Source organism: Odocoileus virginianus, chromosome 11 (genome assembly GCF_023699985.2).
Source record: "Odocoileus virginianus isolate 20LAN1187 ecotype Illinois chromosome 11, Ovbor_1.2, whole genome shotgun sequence".
Classification (NCBI taxonomy): domain Eukaryota; kingdom Metazoa; phylum Chordata; class Mammalia; order Artiodactyla; family Cervidae; genus Odocoileus; species Odocoileus virginianus.
The window spans coordinates 15,603,654-15,623,866 of record NC_069684.1 but is presented as its reverse complement, the minus strand read 5'-3'; the positions used below and the strand labels follow the sequence as shown (position 1 = coordinate 15,623,866).

General features: G+C 41.1%; 2 protein-coding genes across 12 annotated transcripts in view; one reads left to right on the top strand and one right to left on the bottom strand.

The window, feature by feature from the left end:
* The window catches only part of NMNAT2 (nicotinamide nucleotide adenylyltransferase 2), a 207,342-nt gene extending 191,381 nt beyond the window's left edge, over positions 1-15,961 (bottom strand). For 3 of the 6 annotated variants that reach the window (XM_070473958.1, XM_070473959.1, XM_070473964.1), the window contains exons 1-3: positions 14,299-14,728; positions 12,873-13,005; positions 11,371-11,454 (exon numbers count right to left, since the gene is read on the bottom strand). The gene's annotated coding sequence lies outside the window, so the exon portion shown is untranslated. Of the gene's footprint in view, positions 1-11,370; positions 11,455-12,872; positions 13,006-14,298; positions 14,729-15,061; positions 15,162-15,870 lie in introns of those variants that run through there. The other 3 variants (XM_070473960.1, XM_070473961.1, XM_070473962.1) reach the window with 3 other exon arrangements.
* Positions 15,946-20,213, top strand: part of SMG7 (SMG7 nonsense mediated mRNA decay factor) — a 77,416-nt gene continuing 73,148 nt past the window's right edge. For 5 of the 6 annotated variants that reach the window (XM_070473954.1, XM_070473955.1, XM_020898462.2 and 2 more), the window contains exon 1: positions 15,946-16,035. Coding sequence is in view for 1 of the 6 variants with exons in the window: in XM_020898459.2 (XP_020754118.2) it covers positions 16,007-16,035 (29 nt within the window). In the remaining 5 variants the exon portion in view is untranslated. The remainder of the gene's footprint in view (positions 16,036-20,213) is intronic. The other variant, XM_020898459.2, reaches the window with a different exon arrangement.

The following is a 20,213-nucleotide window of genomic DNA, read 5'->3' as shown; positions in this document are numbered from 1 at the left end:
TAATGACTGCACATCTTTTTTTTTTCTCCTCTTAAATATAAAGGAGTAGAACTGGTAGTATTATGTTTAATTACAGAGGTTATAGTAGGCATGTTATGTTCTCAAATTTAATGGGACTACTTTTCTAGTCTCATAATTAAATATGATGTTTGTTATAGACTCGGTATAATATTTTTTGTTACGTAAGAGATTTTGTTTTTAAATTATAGTTCTTGACATTTTAATGCTTTTTTTGTATCTACTGAGATAAGCATATGGGCCTTTTCCTTAATCTGATAATAAACAGATTACAGATGCATTTTAAATTATTGTTGTTTAGTCACTAAGTCACGTCCAAGTCTTTGTGACCCCATAACTGTAGCCTGTCAGGCTCCTCTGTCTGTGAGATTTCCCAGGCAAGAATACTGGAGTGGATTGCCATATCCTTCTCCAGATCTTCCCATTGAACCTACATCTCCTGCATTGCAGGCAGATTCTTTACCACTGAGCCACGTCTGTATTTGAGGTAAACATATTTTTGCCTGCATTGCAGGCAGATTCTTTACCACTGAGCCACGTCTATATTTGAGGTAAACTTTATTTTTGCCTGATATATTGCTTTGAATACACTTCTGTAATTGATTTTCTAATTACTTTTCATTATAATGTTAAAAAAATGAGATTCATCTATAATTTCCTTTGCTTGCAGAGTTCTTCTATTTTGGTGTTAACAGCTTAGTAACTTCATGAAATAAGCTGGACTATCTTTACTTCTATTGTCTGGAACAATTATATAGTATGGGATTGTCTGTTCCATTAAATATGGTAAAACTTACCTATAAAACCATCTGGCATTGTTTATTTGGCAACGGATATAGGGATGGGTTGGGAGACTTTGGACTACTGATCTATTTTGTTGATGATTGATTTATTCAGATTTTCTATTTCTCCTTAAATCAATTTGTGCTCTTCTGGTAAATTGTAGGTTTTTACCTCAGTTTTCAATTTATTGACATAAAGCTGCTCAGTACTATAAATTGTATAGCATAAACAATGATATCTTTAATCTCTACTAAATCTCTAATTATGTCCCCTCTTGAATTTCTTATTCAAAAATTCTATTATTTGAAAAAGTAATATTGTTTATTTATCCTATCTTCTCTTCAGTGTGGCTTGCTAGAAATGTATATTATTGGTCTTCTCAAAGAATCAAGTTTAGATTCATTGATTAGTTATATTTTGGGGAGGCTGACTCTATTCACTTTCCAGGTTCTTGAAATGGATGCTTAGCTCATTCATTTGAAATAATTTTTAATAAGGGCATTTAATGCCATAAATTTCCTTCAATTTACCTGCAGTACTCAAGTATTTTTTATTTTATTTTTTAGACTTGCTTTTTATAATATCATGTTTTTTTAACTTCATCTGTAAAAATGTTATTATTGGAATGTAATTGTTTTTCAATGTTATGTTAGTTTCTGCCGTACAACAAAATGAATCAACACACATATCCCTTCCCTCCTGAGCCTCGCTCCCACCCCCCAAGTCAGGTTAACTTAAAGCGGCAGTTCTCAAGGTGCTGCATTAGCCAAGTTTTATCATGTATTTTTCTTTGCTGTTGTTGTTGTGCTCAGTCACTCAGCTGCATCTGACTCTTTGCGACCTTATGGACTGTAGCCCACCAGGCTCAATTGTCCATGGGGTTTTCCAGGCAAGAATACTGGAGTGGGTTGCCATTTCCTCCTTCAGGGGAGCTTCCCAACCTAGGGATTGAACCCACATCTCCTCTGTCTCCTGCATTGCAGGCAGACTCTTTACCACTGAGCCACCAGAGAAGCCCATTTTCTTTGTTATTTTTCCCATGATAGTGTGTAAATTTTATTTAAAGCACGAGTTATATAGGAATGTGTTTTTAAGTATTCAAACATATGAGAATTTCTAATTTAATTAAAGTCTGATCAGAGAATGTCTATACTCTATAGTATAGAATGGTCTATACTATAGTAATTCATTAAAATATCTAACCTGGTCAAATTTTTTAAATGTTTTATGTGTGTTTGAGAAGACTGTGAATTCTCTATTTGTTAGGTGGAGGGTTTTTATATACATAGGTATATAATATTATTCTCCAAAGAAGACATACAGATGGCCTATGAGCACATAAAAAGATGTTCAATATTGTTAATGCAAATCAAAAATGAGAGAGAAGTGCCAATCAAAACTACAATTAGGTATCACCTAGCACTGGTCAGAATTGCTATCACCAAAAATTTTACAAATAATAGGGTATGGAGAAAACTGAACCCTCCTACACTGTTAGTGGGAATGTTAAATAGGTACAGCTACTATGGAAAACAGTATGGTGGTTCCTTAAAAATCTAAAAATATACTTATTATATGATCCACTCCTGGGCATATATCCAGAAAAGACAAAACTCTAATTTGGAAAGACATGCATCCCAATGTTCATAGTACTATTTACAATAGACAATAATTTACAATAGTCAATACAGAAGCAACCTCAACATCCGTATCAACAGGTGAATGAATAAAGAATATGGTGTACATATACAAAAGAATAGTACTCAGCCATAAAAAGAATGAAGTACTACGATTTGCAGAAATACGGATTTACCTAGAGATTATCATACTAAGTAAAATAAGTCATACAGAGAAAGACAAATATATGATATCACTTATATGTGAAATCTTTAAAAAATGAAATAAATGAGCTTATTTAGAAAACAGAAATAGACTCACAGACATAGAAAACAAACTACGGTCACCAAAGGAGAAAGCAGAGGAGGAATAAATTAGAGGAGTTTGGGATTAACAGACACACACTACTGTATATAAAACAGATACACAACAAGGTCCTTATGGAGAGCATTCAAAATCTTGTAACAACCTGTAATGGAAAAAAATCTGAAAAAAAAAAAAAAAAAAGACAATCATTTTGCTGTACACCTGAAACTAACACAACAGTGTAAATCAGCTCTACTTTTAATTTTAACAATATTGTTTAAATCTCTGCTCCCTGAAGACGATCCATTCCCACTGGAAAAGAAGTCCATATTGGCAAGAAATCTTAAATTGACTTTACAATAAATACATTCAAAGAAATTTTTTTTAAAAAAATCTAAAAAAAAACCCCCAAAGCTTAAGAGACAAACACAGAAGATGTGAATTCAGTAAAGATGTATACGAAAAATAACTAAACAGAGAAACAAACATTTGATAACAAAAAAAAATATTCAATGAGATACTCTAGACAGAGAATGAATTCTTTTAGTTTTGTCAGAGCTTTAACTGACAAAATCATAAGACATTTAAAGTGTACATTGTGATGATTTAATATACACACACATTGTAAAGGGATTACTCTCATCCAGTTAATTAAGAATTACTGAATTGGAAGATTAAGTAATTCATGCAGAATACAGAATCTATTCTGAACTGTACTGTGGTAGTTTAAAATTGCAGCCACAGATTCTCTGAGATGCCTTCTATTAAGAGGAGGGTCTAGCCCTTGCATTCTTCCCATCTGGGCAGGTTTATTGTTTGCTTAGCGGGTCATTCATTGTCTGACTCTGCAACCCCACGGACTGTAGCCCGCCAGGCTCCTCCCTCTATGGGATTCTCCAGGCAAGAATACTGGAGAGGGTTGCCATGATCTCCTCCAGGGGATCTTCCCAACCCAGGGATCGAACCCACATCTCTTGCATCTCCTGCACTGCAGGCAGGTTCTTTACCGTCTGAGTCACCTAGGAAGCCCAAGTAAGGTCGAAAGGATACTATATGATTTCTGAGCCCAGATAATGAAAGTCTATATAGCTTTTGCCTCATTTTCTGCAACAGTCACTATTGGAGCTCTAAGTTGCCATTAAATAGTATGATTACCATGAGGAAATCACACTACATTGTGAGGAAATTCAAACCTCACAGAGAAGTCATGTGTAGGCATCCCAGCTTATAGTTGCAGTAGAGTTCTGCGTTGCTCACTGTAGCCTAGATACGTGAACCAAAAACACCCAGCTATTCAAATGATCACCAGCTGGTCACGTCTTCTGATCTGACATCCTGAACATCATGAAGCAGAGTCTAGCTATCGCTGAAGTACCTATCCAAATTCCTATCACACAGAATCTTGGAGATTAATAAGGTGGTTATTGTTTTATGCCTCCATGTTTTGGAAAGGTTTGTTTCACAGCAACACACAATACATGAAGCATGCATCTAATCAGTAGTTTTAGGAAGAGAATAAACAGTATGGTGGAAGTCATATTTGAAGAGACAATATACACAGAATTTTCTAAAGTTCTTGAAATAAAAGCAGATGATAAAGAATCTGCCTATAATGCAAGAGACCTGGGTTCAATCCCTATGTTGGGAAGATCCTCTGGAGAAGGGAAAGACAATCTACTCCAGTATTCTTGCCTGAAGAATCCCACGGACAGAGGAACCTGGTAGGCTCTGGTCCATGGGGTCACAAAGAGTTGGACACGGCTAAGCATGCACACACTTCAGTGTAGCCTCCAGGTAGATCTGGAAACCCCTTTGTCCAGAACTAGGTATCTCAAGACTCCTGACCCTCAGGGATACTGGAGAAGATAGCAGATCTGTCTGTTAGGCAGAAAAGCAAGCAGATTGGGTGCCCTGATTTCTCTTCTTCCTTTCACCACTGCAGACAAGCTGGGGCTTGCTTTGTTCGTTTTCTAAAAACTCTAGGTCAGGGTGGAAACCATTTGGAAGGTTTTCCCAAATCCCAGTTTCACAGTGAGCCTGACTAAGGTGCCATACCTTATATAGGATGCTGTTGATCCCCACTACTCTGAGGAATTCAGACTCCTAGCCAACTTCTACTTGCTTCCAGACCTAGCAGACCATCAGGGCCACACAGCTCTAGGTTCAGTAAACTAGTGGTGCTGCTTTTTCACTTCTGATACCTAGAGATGACTGTCTTGTGACTGAACCCAGAGACATTTTTTGATTTAAAAAAGAAAATATTTCTGTGATTGGAGTTTTTGGAGAAGATGTGGACATTCAAAGCATCGCTCACAATACCATTTTGACTATTTTCCTCTGCCTTTCTGGATGTGAGGAATTCTGTGGTCTTGCTACCTTCTTTGGCTTTACTCAGTAGTGGGGATTGAGCTTTCCTCTGTTCTCAAATGCCAGAAACCTATTCAGAGTCTCTGTAAGTCTCCTCGGGATCCTGACTTGGGATAAAGGGAGGCAGAGTACAAAGTCCCTTTGTTTCTTGCTCCCCTCTTTGGTTTTCTGCATATATCAATTTGAAGAACTTTTAATATATTCTGATGCTGAAAGCCTTGCCCTTAAATCATCAGTCTTTGTCCTGGTTTTTCAGAATCTATGTGATTTTATAACCTGAAGTTTTAAAATCCTAGAGGGCAAGGGATAAAAGAAAATACTGGGGCTGGGGGAAGAAACTCTATAATTTACCACCTCATTGTTATTCTATCAGAAAAAAGGTTTCCATCTTTGCCATTGTGCCCTGAAAGTCTCCCTTCCCATTTCTTCAGAAGCTGCATTTCCTATCTCCCCAGCCTCTCTTATCTCTTATTTTTCTATCCTGGATCCTTTCTGCTGAAGGTTCTCACCTCTCTGTAAGACAAAACCTCTCCTAGCTCTCTTACTTTATAGACAAGCTTTTTGAAACCACTCAAGTATCTTCAGTTACATCTACATGTTGATGACTGCCAAATTTACAACTTTAGTCAGATTTCTCTCAAGTTCTCCAGATCACAAGATCTCTCAACTCCAGAGCACTCCAGTTCAACATGTCCACAAAAATTCATTATCTTCACATCCACACATCACTCCAAACTATTTCTTCCCTTATGATTTCTATTTTCATCCAGTTTCTCAAGCAGAAACCTGGAGTCTCCTGGATTTCTTTCTCTCCAGTGCTCACATCCAAGAAATGACCAAGTCCTGTCATTATGTTTCTACTTATGGATTATTTATAGCCAAGTGTTTATTATGTATCACTAGAACCATAACAGTATAATGAATTAAAGATGAGGTTAAGGTACTAAAATTAAAAAAAAAATTTAAGTGTCATTGGATTCAAAATAAAAATAGTTTTGGTAAGGGAAACATGATTAGTATTACTCAATAGAGCAGAAAGCTTAAAAGAATGAAAAACTTACAAGAGAATGTCAGATTTAATTAGAAGGTTCCAAGTGATCTTAAAATCACCTGAGGGAAAAAAGAGAATTTTCAGCAGAGTGTCTAGTAGTTTTAACAACTGTTTGGACTGCACTACTCTACTTATATGGTGCTTTCACCATCACATGCGTAATACTCCACATTGTACCTGCAGGCCAAATTCAAATGATATATTTTGTTTTGGGGAATATCTACTTTTAAAATGGCAATATAAAGTTTCTCATGGTCTATACCAGCCTCAAAAAGGATCATTAAATGGAAAACATCTCAAACTTGTCAGACAGCAAGAATCAGAGATGTCCCATTCAGCAGGTAGAGATCACTGGGTCTGAAAGTATATTTCAGAGGTTGCCAAGTTCCTTTCTTGTTTTTAATTTGGACTGGGGATCTAGTCATTTCTTAGAGTCTCACAGAAAGTAAATTCTAATAGGTAAGTGTCTGACAACTGTTACTACTACCAGCTAGTGTGGTTCTTTGCTCATTCATCTCTTCTTTCGCTTCCTCTAGACTTTATAGTTTTCCTTTTCTCTTTCCATGATCTTGCTTCTTTCTCAATTCAGTTTTCCTCCCTATCTTTCTCTTTCCCACTAGGAAAAAAAAAAAGAGCAAAGCAAATGTTGAGTTTCCTGACTGGTCACATTCCAGAGAAATGAGGAAATGCAGCTTGTTATACAACTGGGAGGGGTCAGGTGTGACCTAAAGTTGAGGGATGAGAAAAGAATTTTAAAGAGAAGGCAAAAAGGTTCAGTAAAGGTTTAATGGTAGACTTTTATTGTATAAAATGATCCTTTGTGAATTCCATCTAGGGCGTTTCATCCTTCTCAGGCTGTGATGGTTCCCAGTAGATCCAGAATTACCAAAGAAGGTCAGCAATGATATATTCAAAGATGATCACCCTCATCAACTTTTGTACAAAAGCATCAGTACCTGATATTGTGTTACAGTGAGCCTTAGGACATGTCTTTGGGAATGGCCTCTAATAAGGTTTTTTTTTTTAAAATCACCAGTATGCAAAAAACTATTACATTTATTTTTAACTCCACATTACTTAGGCTTCCGTAACTTGGCAGATAGTCCAGACATTCTTTAAAAACAATGACAAACAATGAAACTCCCAGCAACAATAGCAACCACCACAACAATAAAATCTACTTTACTTTTTGGTTGGTGGGAGATCAATAAAAGCCTCCCATAAATAATCTGCCTCACAGAAATAACTGCTCTTAGTATTGTGCTTTTGGCCATTTTCTATGCAAGTCTATGTCATAGTTAGACTTTACATCTACTTAGTATATAACTTCTTTAAGCTATATTAACCTAATATAACTGTGACATAGAATTACCAAGTTTGCATCCTTCAGCCATATTTTAGTCTAGAATACTTTTAGCTGTGGTTTGCCATCACTCTATTGGTAGCTGAATTGTAAATACTCCTTTTCCTTCTGGGAAATAGAATTTGAAAAAGTTAACTCTGCAAAACCTCATTCTGAAAGACTTTAAAGCTGACTGGAACACTTAAGGACCATCTGATTGCATGTCTGTCTGCACATGATCTCAAGACGGAATGGTTCCAAAGACCTCTAAAAGTTTTATCACTCTATACTACAACTGCCCCATAATTCTCCTTTAAGCTTTAAACACTTGAGAGCAAGACTGTATTGTTCACATTTGCACCCCAGTGACTAGCATATGACCCAACACAGAAAATTCTCAATATGTTTTTGAGGATTGAGTGAATGAAAAAACTGAATAAAAAATTAAACACTAAAGTTCTAGAGGATCCATAACTCACTAAGCTTTCTCCTTAGTGTTAAATACCCCCAGATTAAGAGAGAAGTAAAGGGTTGGTTTAGATCTGTCTTTAAAGAGCAGAGAAAGATAGAAAGATAGGATCATTAGTTAACATTCCCTATGTACTCTAACACCTTTACCTAAAATTCCTATTGCACTTTAATGCTACAATTTAGCTGTCCAACAAATACTTACAGAAAAAGGACTTCAACTTTGCTTTCTACAAGCTGATTGCCTTCTGTAACACCTAGGCCACTGCTGCCTACATTTTGGAAATGTTGGTATTCCAAGAGTTGGCATGCCTTATAGGTTTACCACAGGGTTATTTTTCAAGAAGAACTAAACCCTTGAACATCTTCTTGGACAAAGGGTCGGATCACTTTGGATGCCATAAAGGAAAGCTCACAGCCACTGGCTGAGAGGGAGCAAGACAATGGGAGAGGGAGCCAGAGAGCCTTCCAGAAATGTCAGTTTGAAAGAGGGCAGGGAAAGCACCAACAGGTGGCTTTGCTCCTTATAAGCCTCCTTATCCTCTTCAGTTTTGACAGATCTTGGATCTCATCTCATGCAAATATAAAACTCCTAATGAACTGAGACATCCTCTGTAAGTAGATGAAAGCTGTTTTCTCTCTTGGCAGTTTATACTTGGCCACGTGATACAACTGGTCATAGAGTTTCAAGGCAGCGTGCTGTGTACCTCTCTCTCTCCAAATGCAATTTTACAACATTATTTTGTTTAACCTACATTATTTAGAATGTGAAGTTGAGTATGTGAAGCTCTGACTCACCTTACATGTGTGACAAGAGCAGTGCCACCTGCTGAGCGCCTGCTGAGCGCCTGACATTGCTCGGTACATTATCTAGCTGTTAGGCCGCTACTTGTTTAGTCACTAAGTTGTTTCCAACTCTTTTGCAACCCTGTGGACTGTGGCCCACAAGGCTTCTCTGTCCATGGGATTTTCATGGCAAGAATACCAGGGTGGGTTGCCATTTCCTTCTCCGGGGATCTCCTTGACCCAGGGATCAAACCTGCATCTCCTGCATTGTAGGCAGATTCTTTACCACTGAGCCACCATGAACTTAGATAACATGCCTGCCTCTAGAAATGTAACTTAAATATATTATAAATATCTCATTTACTTTGAAATTGCATATGACCCTCTCCTTAGGAAACATACATTAAATTTATTTAGCCCTATCCTATTACAGGAGAAAAAAATAACAATAATGCCAGAATTTATAAACATCTTTCCAGTGAGCAATACAAAGACCACTGAGTTTTCTGTTCTACACTCTGCCTCAATTTTCTTTCTGAATTTTTAAATCTAATTTTTTATCCTATTTCCAACCTAGCTGATTGCCTGTCTTCTCTTTTGCCATCTTCCCCAGAAGTGCACTTTTCTTTTGCCACACAATAAGAAGATTAACTGGTTCCCCTATCCCCAAATTAGAAAATATAAAAGTTAAATAAAAGTAATTTGGACACTGAAGACCTTTTTCCTACATTGAAGTATGAGACATTGCTGTTAGATAATTGATGAGTTATCCATAACCTTATAAGTGTGCTCTTTACTGGCTGCCTAAGTAAATTACATTTAACAGTAATTTCTCAGACAGGCTGAAGGCCCAGAAAATTTCTTCTCTTATTGCTTAGTAATGCTTCTCTTATTGCTTAGACTTCGATATTCCATAGAAAGGTGGTCAGGAATTTTAAGCATTTATATGAAAAATCAGGGTCCAAATTTAAAAATTTTCCCAAGATTGATTGATTCTACAAACATTTATGAACATCCTTGTATCAGCATCCTTGCTTGGGGAGTAATAAACAGCAGCAAGCAAAAAACAGGTAGTGTCTGCACTTACAGAGTTTATAGCCAACTGGAGGCAACAGACATTGAATAAAGAATTACAAATATGACAAATGCCATGAAGAAGATGGGCAGGGTGCTATGGGAGTATACAGTAGGTGTAGCTAACCTAGCTTGATGGGGTGTGGGGCAGAGAAGACTTTTCCAAAGATGTTCCAGTTTAGGCTTGAAGCATAAGAAGGGAGAAAAGTTATATAAATAAGGAAACAGCTGGTGTAAAGGCTCTCAGTAGAAAAGAATACCACTTATTTAAGGACCTAAAGGAAGGTCACTGTGGCTAAAGTGCTGACCTCAGGAAATGTTAGAGAAAAGGCAGGCAAGGACCAGATCATGTAAGTCATCCTAAGGACTGGGGACTTTATTCTAAGAGCGATGGAAAGCCAATGGAAAATTCAAGCCAAGAATTTAAAATAAAAACTTTAAAGATTAATATGGCTAAACTACAGACTATAAGAATACATAAATTCACTAATTTCTTCTGGGACATGCTCTCATATCTTGTAATCCAATGATATTAAGAATTTTTATAAATGTGAGACAGACTATCTAGGTTTATAACATGTAGAATTTTTCTGTGAATAGAAAAGATCCTAGGATAGTTAAGCAAAGCAGAACAGTACTTGGGTACCTATCCATAGTAAGCCTTGAAGTAACAAATGCGTATCGTGAGTTGCTTTGCTTTTCATCTATATCACATTTTAACTTCAACTGAAAATGGAAGCAGTAAAATAATACAGGTAGGGAAAAGAGGACGGTGTGCATGTATGTATGAGCCTGTGTGCACACATGTGGTTTCCTATGGTTTTGAAGAAGAGCAGATTTATGACAGCATCAGTTTCACATTCTCTGTGCTCAAAAATAGTTGTCTATGCTCCAGATATAAGGAAAGAGGTGACTATAAAATAGTGAAAAAATTGTTTTCCTTTTATTTGGGTGTTTTAAGAAAAAAAAAGGCAGCTTCTGGGTAATACAACATATTTTGACAAGAAATACATTAATTTTAGACTAGGAACCCCATGCTGGTTTCCGTAGTACTGTTCTTGGAGTAGTGTAAAGGCCTTTGGACAACATAAAGTACAAGAGGCCAAGGTTTTAATTTTCTTTAATACTCTTCAGTGTTCCCCATGGGCATTTCTTCCTGTCTTCTCCAGATGGTCTACATCCATTAAAACAGCAGATAGGATTTTAAGGTGTAGTTCTTTACCAGAAGTGTTTTCTTACTGGAAGTTAAGAGAAACTCTTGAAGATTAATAAGGTTTCCTTTGGGAATCATTAGGAGAGTGGAGAAGGAGAGAGAGCAAGGTCTGACTACCACTGTCATCTCACTGCCTCCCAAACCAGAAGTTTCTTCTCTTAAATCTTGAACTGCAGTGCTTCCTGACTGTTCCGGAGGCTCAGGAACTATTCACAGTGTTTGAGAAATAAATGAACTGTTTGAGAAAGGCTGCCAACCCTTGATCTAAGAAATCTTGAGCAACCAGCAACCTGAGTTTAATCAACTTGTATCCGACTCATTATTTGAAGAGAACGAATTACTCACTTGGTTGAATCACTTAGTTCCGTGTCTGAGGTGTGGTACTGAAGAGAATACGGGCCAGCTTCCTATACGCCGTGTCCTTGAGTACTGCAATTGATAAATCACTCTCATCAAAACAGAAACACATTTACGAAGTATCTATTGTACACATAATTTGTAAACAATCAGAATATGTAGGTTAATTATCAAAATAAATTAGTACTTGTTAAGGGTTCATGGAACAGGTGAGATGCGTATTATTAGTAAAAGGGAGGAGGCTTCCTATATATTAATTATCAGGTTACCAAAGCTCTGAGTAAACTCAATAGCAATGTTAAGAGTAACTTCTTAGCAAGTACTTGGTGTCTGGTTGAAAACTGGCCACTCTTATTTACTTGGGCAGAAGTGTGGTTATATTAAGCTGTTTCTAGTGGTAAAAGGTTTGTGTTTTTTTAAAGTTTTAACCCTCTGGAATCTGACTCACGTTGTCCTGATACTGTATTCTTTTCTGTAATCAGAGTCGAGGACAAAGAAATCAATCTTCTAGCACTGAATGAGAATAAGGATGGGTGTGTGGTCAGATTTATGAGTGTTAGAGACAAAGACTGGATAACCAATTTAAAAAATAATAATTTTATGCTGCAGTAGTTCTATATTACTAGTTTTACCTTGATAAAAGAGCAACAGGTAAAAAAAAATTAACATTCATCAAATGCCAGTGTTGTATGTTAGGCACTCATATATTCATGTAAGTAAAATGTAAAAGTCACTCAGTCGTGTTCAACTCTTTGTGACCCCATGGACTATACAGTCCATGGAATTCTCCAGGCTAGAATACTGGAGTGGGCAGCTGTTCCTTTCGCCAGGGGATCTTCCCAACCCAGAGACTGAACCCAGGTCTCTCATATTACAGGTGGATTCTTTACCAGCTGAGCCACCATATATGCATACAGTTATCATTAAAGTTCACAGAAAGCCTGTGATAGGTAATGTTTCCTCTAATCAAGAAAAAAACTGAAGTTCAGAGACTGAGATGGCAGACTTCGGATGCACTCAGATCTGCTAACTTATGATTTTTCCATAAAATCACTTAGGCATAAAGTGAAAAACTTAAGATCAGGTAGGATGAAACAAAATGAAATAGCTTGTCTTCTATAATTTCTTTTAGTTTCAATGTAACCTTTTCCAGTAGGGGGAACAAGGTGAATAATACTGCAGGAAGATGGTTGTATTCTACAAACCTGTTGACGGGGGCCAGTAGAAAGAAATGAAATTGGAAAATGCACATTAAGCAATATATAAACTTGGATCATAATTTTTCTGAATCCCATTGACTTTAAAGTTACTTTCAAGATGGGTACCAATGTTCTATAATCTGTAAAATGTAAATATTACTATTCTATCTGGTTTGTAGACACTAAAGCTACTAAAGAGTCTTGAAAAATTCTTAGGAAAGCTGCTATAAAATACAAACATGGCTTATATGTCTGAACTTCATCAGCACACTTAAAGCACTTTCTTCTTACCTTAACTGCCACACCCATAATATTGCATCCAAGTCACATCTCTATTCTCTGGTATCTCTACCAAAAGGTGGGCTCCTCCCAGACAAGGAACATATCTCTTCCACAGTGGTATCCATAGTAACCTGGACAGCGTCTGAAATATAATGAATGCTCAGTAATGTTTATTAAACAAACAACACAACAAAAAGATTCATTTTTCCGATCCCAGTTTTCAAAACGAGAAGATCCTAATATTTTTCTAGATTGCTTGTTAGGTGTCATGATATGTGCCCATATACTGTTGACTGGACACAGAAGACATAGACATAAACGGTGTTATTATGGTAATTACTAAGGGGGTGGTTATTTTACATAATATAAAAATTTTATTCTAAGATCTTTTAAAAAATCTAACCAACAAATTTCAGAAAGGAAATCTATGGTATTTTAGGTACTGGGTGCCTATGTGCTCAGTCGCTTCAGACTCTGCCACCCTATGGACTGTAGACCGCCAGGCTCCCCTGTCCATAGTATTCTCCAGGCAAGAATACTAGAGCGGGTTGCTATTCTCTCCTCCAGGAGATCTTCCCGACCCACGGATCGAAACCATGTCTCTCATGTCTCCTGCACTGGCAGGCAGATTCTGCACCGCTGAGCCACCGAGGAAACCCATTTTCGGTACTATGTAGCAGTAATCTCCATCCTTGAGCTCGCAGGTTGAAGAAAAGTCGGATTCTAAACCAGAGATGAGAACAGTCTTGCACTAGGTGTCTCTCTTTCCTATGAGTGGGCGGCCTCTCGGTGGGAGGAGGGACGATAGGGGGCATTGTACAGCTGCAATCAAACCGCGTGTCACACCACATCACAGTAGACGCTTGCAGCGCAAGGGGGCATAGTTCAGTTTCTATCTTGTTAATGATAATCTGTCCTTGGGACTTAATTTCAAGCAGCTTGCACTTTCATTTCCTCCAAACTTACACATAAACATTGGTCCAGTCATTTAATAGGTGAGGTGCGGTCGCGAAAGGATTTTGACAGTGCTTCTTCACCCAGCATTAAAGAATCAGGTATCCCAACAGAGTCAAAAGAAAATAGCCCCTTAAAATTCTGATTTTAACCATGAAATGAGGCCGGCATTCCTGGAGGGGTTTATCCGTTACACATCCTAAGGTACTTTGGAACAGCTCCATAATATCAATGGAAAATATAATTTGTAAAATGCTAAATAATTCTTTCAAATCACTAGGATGACAACTTCTCCAGCTACTTCTCACACTTCATATTATGAAGAACCCATTCGTTACTGTGCTTTTTTTCCCCTCAAACCTGAGATAAAATAAACATAATAATCATTCAAAAAGATTGGGTCTAAGAATGAAAATCCATTTCCTAGAAACCTTTCATTGGAACTTCGCGCAAGTATCTGTTTTTCTTGACACCATCTTACCCAATGCGTTCCTCTCCAACCCAAAAGATACACAGTGACGAGTTCTAAAACACTGCGGACAGTTGAGCGAAGGAAATTTGAAGAGGAGCAAGGAAATGGGACGTCTGCTTTTGCTAAGCAACGGGGACTCCCACTGGGGGGAGGGGTGCCTCTCAGAGGGATGGCGGCCCTGAACTTCGCACCGTGTCCCCTGCCCTAAGTGCTGGAAAAACCACTTGTCAGTCTTCCAAGATGAGTTCCCACCCCCACTCCGACCTCCTCGTGGCAGGAGATGGCGCGTGAAGGCCGCGAGGGGAAATCCCGAGGAGGCTCCGTCGCTGAGTGCGATTGTGGGGTGGGGTCTGGGAGATTTCTGTGAGGGGCCGACCCGCTGAGGAAAGTCGGATGTCCCAGTCGGCAGAAGAGGGATCTCGGCAGTCGTGTGCCGTTCTCCTCCCTCAGGGACCCCGTCCTGGCGGGACCCCGCCTCCCAGGGCCCTCCCGGTGATGGGGAAACCCCAGGCCCGCCTCGCAGCCTAGCGCCGCCGCCTCGCCCAGTCGGCTCCAGCCCGCCGCCCACCAGTCTTCAGGCCCGGCATCTTCTTCGTAGGCCCGGCCCTCCCCGCGCCCGTCACGGAGAGGAAAGCTATGGAGGCGGTTCCCGCCCGCAGGCGGGTGGAAAAGCCCACGGTGAATGCCTCGGGGTCTCCCCCATCGCTGCGGGAAAGGGAAAGGGAGGAGAAAATCAACCTCACTGCCCAGGAGAACTATCCGGATTCCCAACCTGGGGGAGGCCTTTAAGATGGAAGGGAAGCCGAGGGGAAACCCTAGGCACTTTTCGGGGAATCCACTAAGCCAAGGGAGGGTCATTCAGCCTTCACACGTTGGTTACTATGACAATACAGCTACAGCCTCCAGTTGCCTTGGCAGCTGCGTATCCAATCCGATTGGTTTCTTTTCTCTCTATCCCTGGGCTCCACCCTAACCCCTACAATAGTGTCCCTGCGTGCAGAGGGAGGGGCCCCAGAAAAGAGGAGGGGGTCCTTAGCGTCACTCTAGGGCGCGGGGGCGGACCAGAGACGAGGGACTGGGGGCCGGAACTGTAAGAGGAAGAGGCGGCGTTTCCGGTCGGGAAGAGTGGAGGAGTGGAAAAAAGGAAGAGCGAAATCGGACGGAGTGGAAAGACGGAGGAAGACTTTGAGTGTAACTCCCGATTGATTTGGGCTCGATGTTCCCGGTGAGGCTGGGGTTGCTCCCTCGCGCGGGAGGGGAGAGGTGGGTTGGCCGGAAGCCACCAAGCGCCTCCAGTGGTCTACTCAACAGCCGCACAAGCGCCGCACGGCTAACTGATCCCAAGAGGGAGCGCTACAGAGAGGCGGAAATCACCCGGAGGGACCGGCGCCGCTGAAATCTCGCGAGAGACCCCCCCCCCCCCCCCGCCGCACTTCCTTCCTCTGCTGTCCCTCTTTCCCCCGCCCCCATCCCTTCTCCCTTTCCCTCCCCCCTTCCCGGGTCGGAGTGTCCCTGCGCCCCAAGGGCCGGAGCAGCAGCGAGAGCAGCTTTCCCCGCTCCCTCCCCCCTCGCCTCACTCACCCCCACCCCCGCCGAGCGAGGAGGAGCCGGAGGAGAGGAAGATGGCGGCGGCCGCCAGCACCCGTGGTGCCGCGGGGCCGCTCCGAGGAGCCTGAGAGACGCGCAGAGGCTTCGCGGGAAGACGCGGCGGCGGAGGATGAGCCTGCAGAGCGCGCAGTATCTCCGGTGAGTGTGGAGGCCGGCCCTGTACGGAGCGGGGGAGCGGGCCGAAGGTTGGGGGCATGGAGCAACAGACACAGAGGTGGTACGTCCGGGGTGGCGGGGGAGTTGCTGTGTCCTCTCTTTTCCCGGCTGGGAGGCGGGGGCTGCGAGAGGTTAGGCGGGAGGGGGCGGAGCGGGCACACACTTGGGTGCCTACCCCCCTCCGCGGGCCGGGCTGAGTTCCCGCGGAGCTGGCTGGTCTCGGTGCGGGGAGGGAGGTTAGGGAAGCGTGAGAATGTGTATGTGTGCGCGCGCCCGGGGTCGCGGGCTCGCTGGCGGGTCGGGGCGGGGAGGCGCCCGGGGAGGCGGCGGCGACCCCGAATGGAGGTGGGTGTGGAGGAGTCTGATGTGTGGAGGAGTCTGATCCCGGTGGCGGGGAAACGTGGTGTGGTTGTGGAATTGGCTGGAGCGATGCCTGGGGAAAAGGCCAGGTGGAAGTCTGCGCACCTGGGGTGTGTGGGGAGGCCGGGGAGGGAGGCCTAGAGGAGGGGGAGGCCGCCGGAAACTGGAGTTTGTTCTTCGTTCTGGGGTTGGAAGAACTGAGAAACAATGTCATCTGTAGTTAGTTGGTGGGGTGGGGGTAGGGGGGCATAAAGAAGGGAATGGATGAGGAAATGAGGAAACAGCGAGGTACTGCGGCCGGGGTTGGAGTCCCCAGAAGAAACTGGGTTAGAATCCGTCGGAAGATACCATTCGGAGAGTCGTGTAGATCCATTAAGAGTGGTGTAAAGAACTTGTACGTCGAGGTAGAGTGACGCATGGGTGCAGAGTGTGAGAGAGTGTGATGTGTATCAGGGGAGGGTTAAGGGGGCGATTAATACACAGTGGAGAAGGAAGATGCAGATTGGAACCAAGTAAATGGTGTCGAGAGCGTATTGCACCAGCCATTGTGCAGCTTGCTTCCATGGAAGCAGAATAAGAACTTGAAGGTAGAGATAAATGGGGGTCAAGATCCTGATGGCACAGGAAAAGAAGATTGTTAAGAGCCTAGAACTAAATGGGGAGTTGCCACTGCTTAGAAAAGGGGAAGGACGACCCTGAAACAGGTCATTTTGTCTTTTAGTAGCAGAACTAAGAATTGCAAGCTTATGGTAAAATGATTTTAAAAGTGGTTTCATACCTTGTGGAGGAGGGAATTGGATGGGGTAGTAGTCTGAAATGAGCAGAAAAGTCATTTTAGCCATTTAGTGAAGTGAAAGTATTGGTGTGTGAGTGGATCCCTGCAAGAGAAGGCTTACAGTTAAGTGCTCCATGAGGGTAGCTATTCTACTTTTGAAGGTAGTAATCGTTTTATTAAGCAGTGTGTATAGAGGAGAGAAGGATGAGATCTTTCAAGTATGGTGGAATGCCTGAGTTTAACTGACAGCATGTATGCCCAATGACTGCGTGGTAGGTAGGTGGAATCATAGGGATATTTCAAGGTCCTTTTTCTCTTTTATTATCCCTCTGTTGTTTAACGTATCAGATAAGCTTAATCAACACCACCACGGTGAAGATGTACGATAGACGCTATAGAGGAGGGATACGGAAACTGTCGGCACAGTCCTTAATTTTAAGGACTTTGCAAGTTAGTGTGTGTTAGGCAAGTGAACTGTGGTAAGGGTCATAGAAGATGCCAAGTGTATGAGTCCAGAGGCAGCTTCCAGGAGCAGTTGGGGCGAATCAGGAAAAGCTTCCTCTATTTCCTCATTCATGCACATGATTCATCAGTCATCTTGGTGATCACCTATATGGGAGGCATTGTACTAACTACTAAGACTGTGAAGGTAAGACTCCACCTTCCTCTTACAGAGTTTGCAGTTTGCTAGGCTTCAAGGAGAAAACAGCACTTAAATTGGACGTTAACAGTATTCTGAGAAGTGTGGATTGCGAAGGAGGAATCCATATGAGGGAAACTGAGCAGAGATATATAGAAAGGAGGATTGGGCTCTGGGGGAAGTATTCAGTCCAGTTAAACATAAGTATAAGGTGATGCAGCTGGAAAAACTTAACAGTTTCATAGATTGTTTGACCCCTTCTTTTTACAGATGAAGAGAGCATAACCCCCAAAAGTTAAAATTATTGAGGATCATACAGTTGGTTTGTGGAAGCAAAAACTCAAATATAGGTCTTCTGACTCTAGACCAGCTATGCTGTGTGTAGCATGTCTGAATTCACCCATTCTTCCCACGAATACATCTCGAGAGATTGCTGTATTCTAGGCACTGAGGATTCAGTGGTAGACGATTAACAGTGAACATGGGAAAGTATTTTCTGATGGAAGGTTGCAACAAATAAACATAGGAACAGATAAGTGTGTTTACCAGGTGGTGATAAGTACTAGCAAGAAAAATAAAGTAAGACAGGGATGTGCTGTTTTATATAGATAGGGTGATCAGCGAAAGTCTATTTGATTAGGTGCCCATAGAGAAAAATCTTGAATACTTTGACCTGTAGTGTATCGTTAAAATGAGTGGACAATGGGGAATCTGAGACGGTTTGTTTAGAAGGGAAATCACATGTTCATAGCTTTGTATTAGAAAGGTGCATCTATGTGGTGGGCAGTTAAGGACCAGAAATAAGGTGGTGTCAGTGAGACTAGAAAGGTATGGTGAAAAGCAGATCAGGAGAGTGGTGGTATTTTTTTTTTTTAGATGATGACTGATGTTTGAAAAGCCCAGTTTTTTAAAATATTTATTTATTTGGCTGCACTTGGTCCAAACCTGACCGGTGATCTTGTTCCCTGACCAGAGATCTAACCCAGGCTCCTTGCAGTGGGAGCTTGGAGTCTTAGCTGCTGGACCACCAAGGAAGTTCTTTGATGGTATTTTTAATGGGAAAATCAGTTGGCTTTGAGAGGCTTCTATGTTAAAGTATCTTGTGTTTTTAAAGTTAGCATGGTAAGGAAGACTTATCCTTGGGTTGTGGAATCAATAGTAGACACCTGGCAATGGATTTAGTTTTTTAAAGAAGGGAGAAAAGAATAAGAGTGAACACATGTTTAAATAGCCTAAATTTCCCAGCTAAAGTTGAACAGGCAAAATTGAATAGGCGTAGGACCTGGAATCACATAAAGATTCCTGAAAGCCAACCTTTTCTCAGCCTTGCTCATCTGTCTTAAGTAATTAAAGCAAATCTTAGGGCTAATAGTCGACAGAGATGGGAAGAGGTGATAAAATAAGACTTGCACCAGCCAGAATTTCTCTTTCTCTTCTTTAGATACTCGCTCCTTTTGAAGTGTGCTATGTAACTAGTGGTTACCAGTGGGGACAGAGTGGGATGCAGCATAGGGGTGGAAGAGTGGGAGGTATGAACTATTAGGTGTAAGAGAGACTGAAGGATGTACTGTACAACACGGGGAATATAGCCAGTATTTTGTAATTACTGTAAATGGGCGGTAACCTTTAAACATTGTATTAAAAATTAAAATCTGCTGTGAGAGTCTAGAGAATGTCTTGAGGGAAGCATTATATTCACTTTCTTTCCTTTGATGAATATGGAACCATTGGTTTTTATAGACAACTTGGGGAGGATGCTGAGTGTGGTTGTGGGTATAGCAGTTATTCTTTGTGACTTTCATTTTAGGAACAGTGTTGTTGTCTACCTTTGTCAGTGGTGTAAGACCATGACTGGGCAGTCTTTAGACTGTGCAGCTACAGATCTTCCTCATGTAGATGAAAATTAGTTTTGTCTCAGCTGAGTTAATTCATCAGTAAGTGAGCTGGGGTGTCCGGTGTTGAAATGGTGGGGTGGTGGCAAATCAGGGAATAAGGTGGCAGTTTCGAAAGAGTGAAAAGTGAGGATATGAGGTAAGAAGCCTCAGTAAGGCAAAGAGAGGGAAGTCAGCATCACAGGGACTGAATTAGTCTTGAGTTGTAGAAATAGTGTGCAGATGAAAGGAAAGATAAGCCTATCCTCTGTATGGGTGATGTTCTGGGCAAGAAAGAATGATGACTCTTTTTTAGTTGTTAAAAGGGGAAGGGGTGTCACTGTTTAAAATAGACCATTTAGAGTCCTATCCAAATGATTAAGTTGAGAATACATTTTTATATTTTATAAAAATAAATGGTTTTAAATATGGGGCTTTTAGACTGAATAACACTGGAAATTTAATACTCTAAGAATTCAGTGTTTTCTTTTTTGATTTATGATAAAATGGAAAG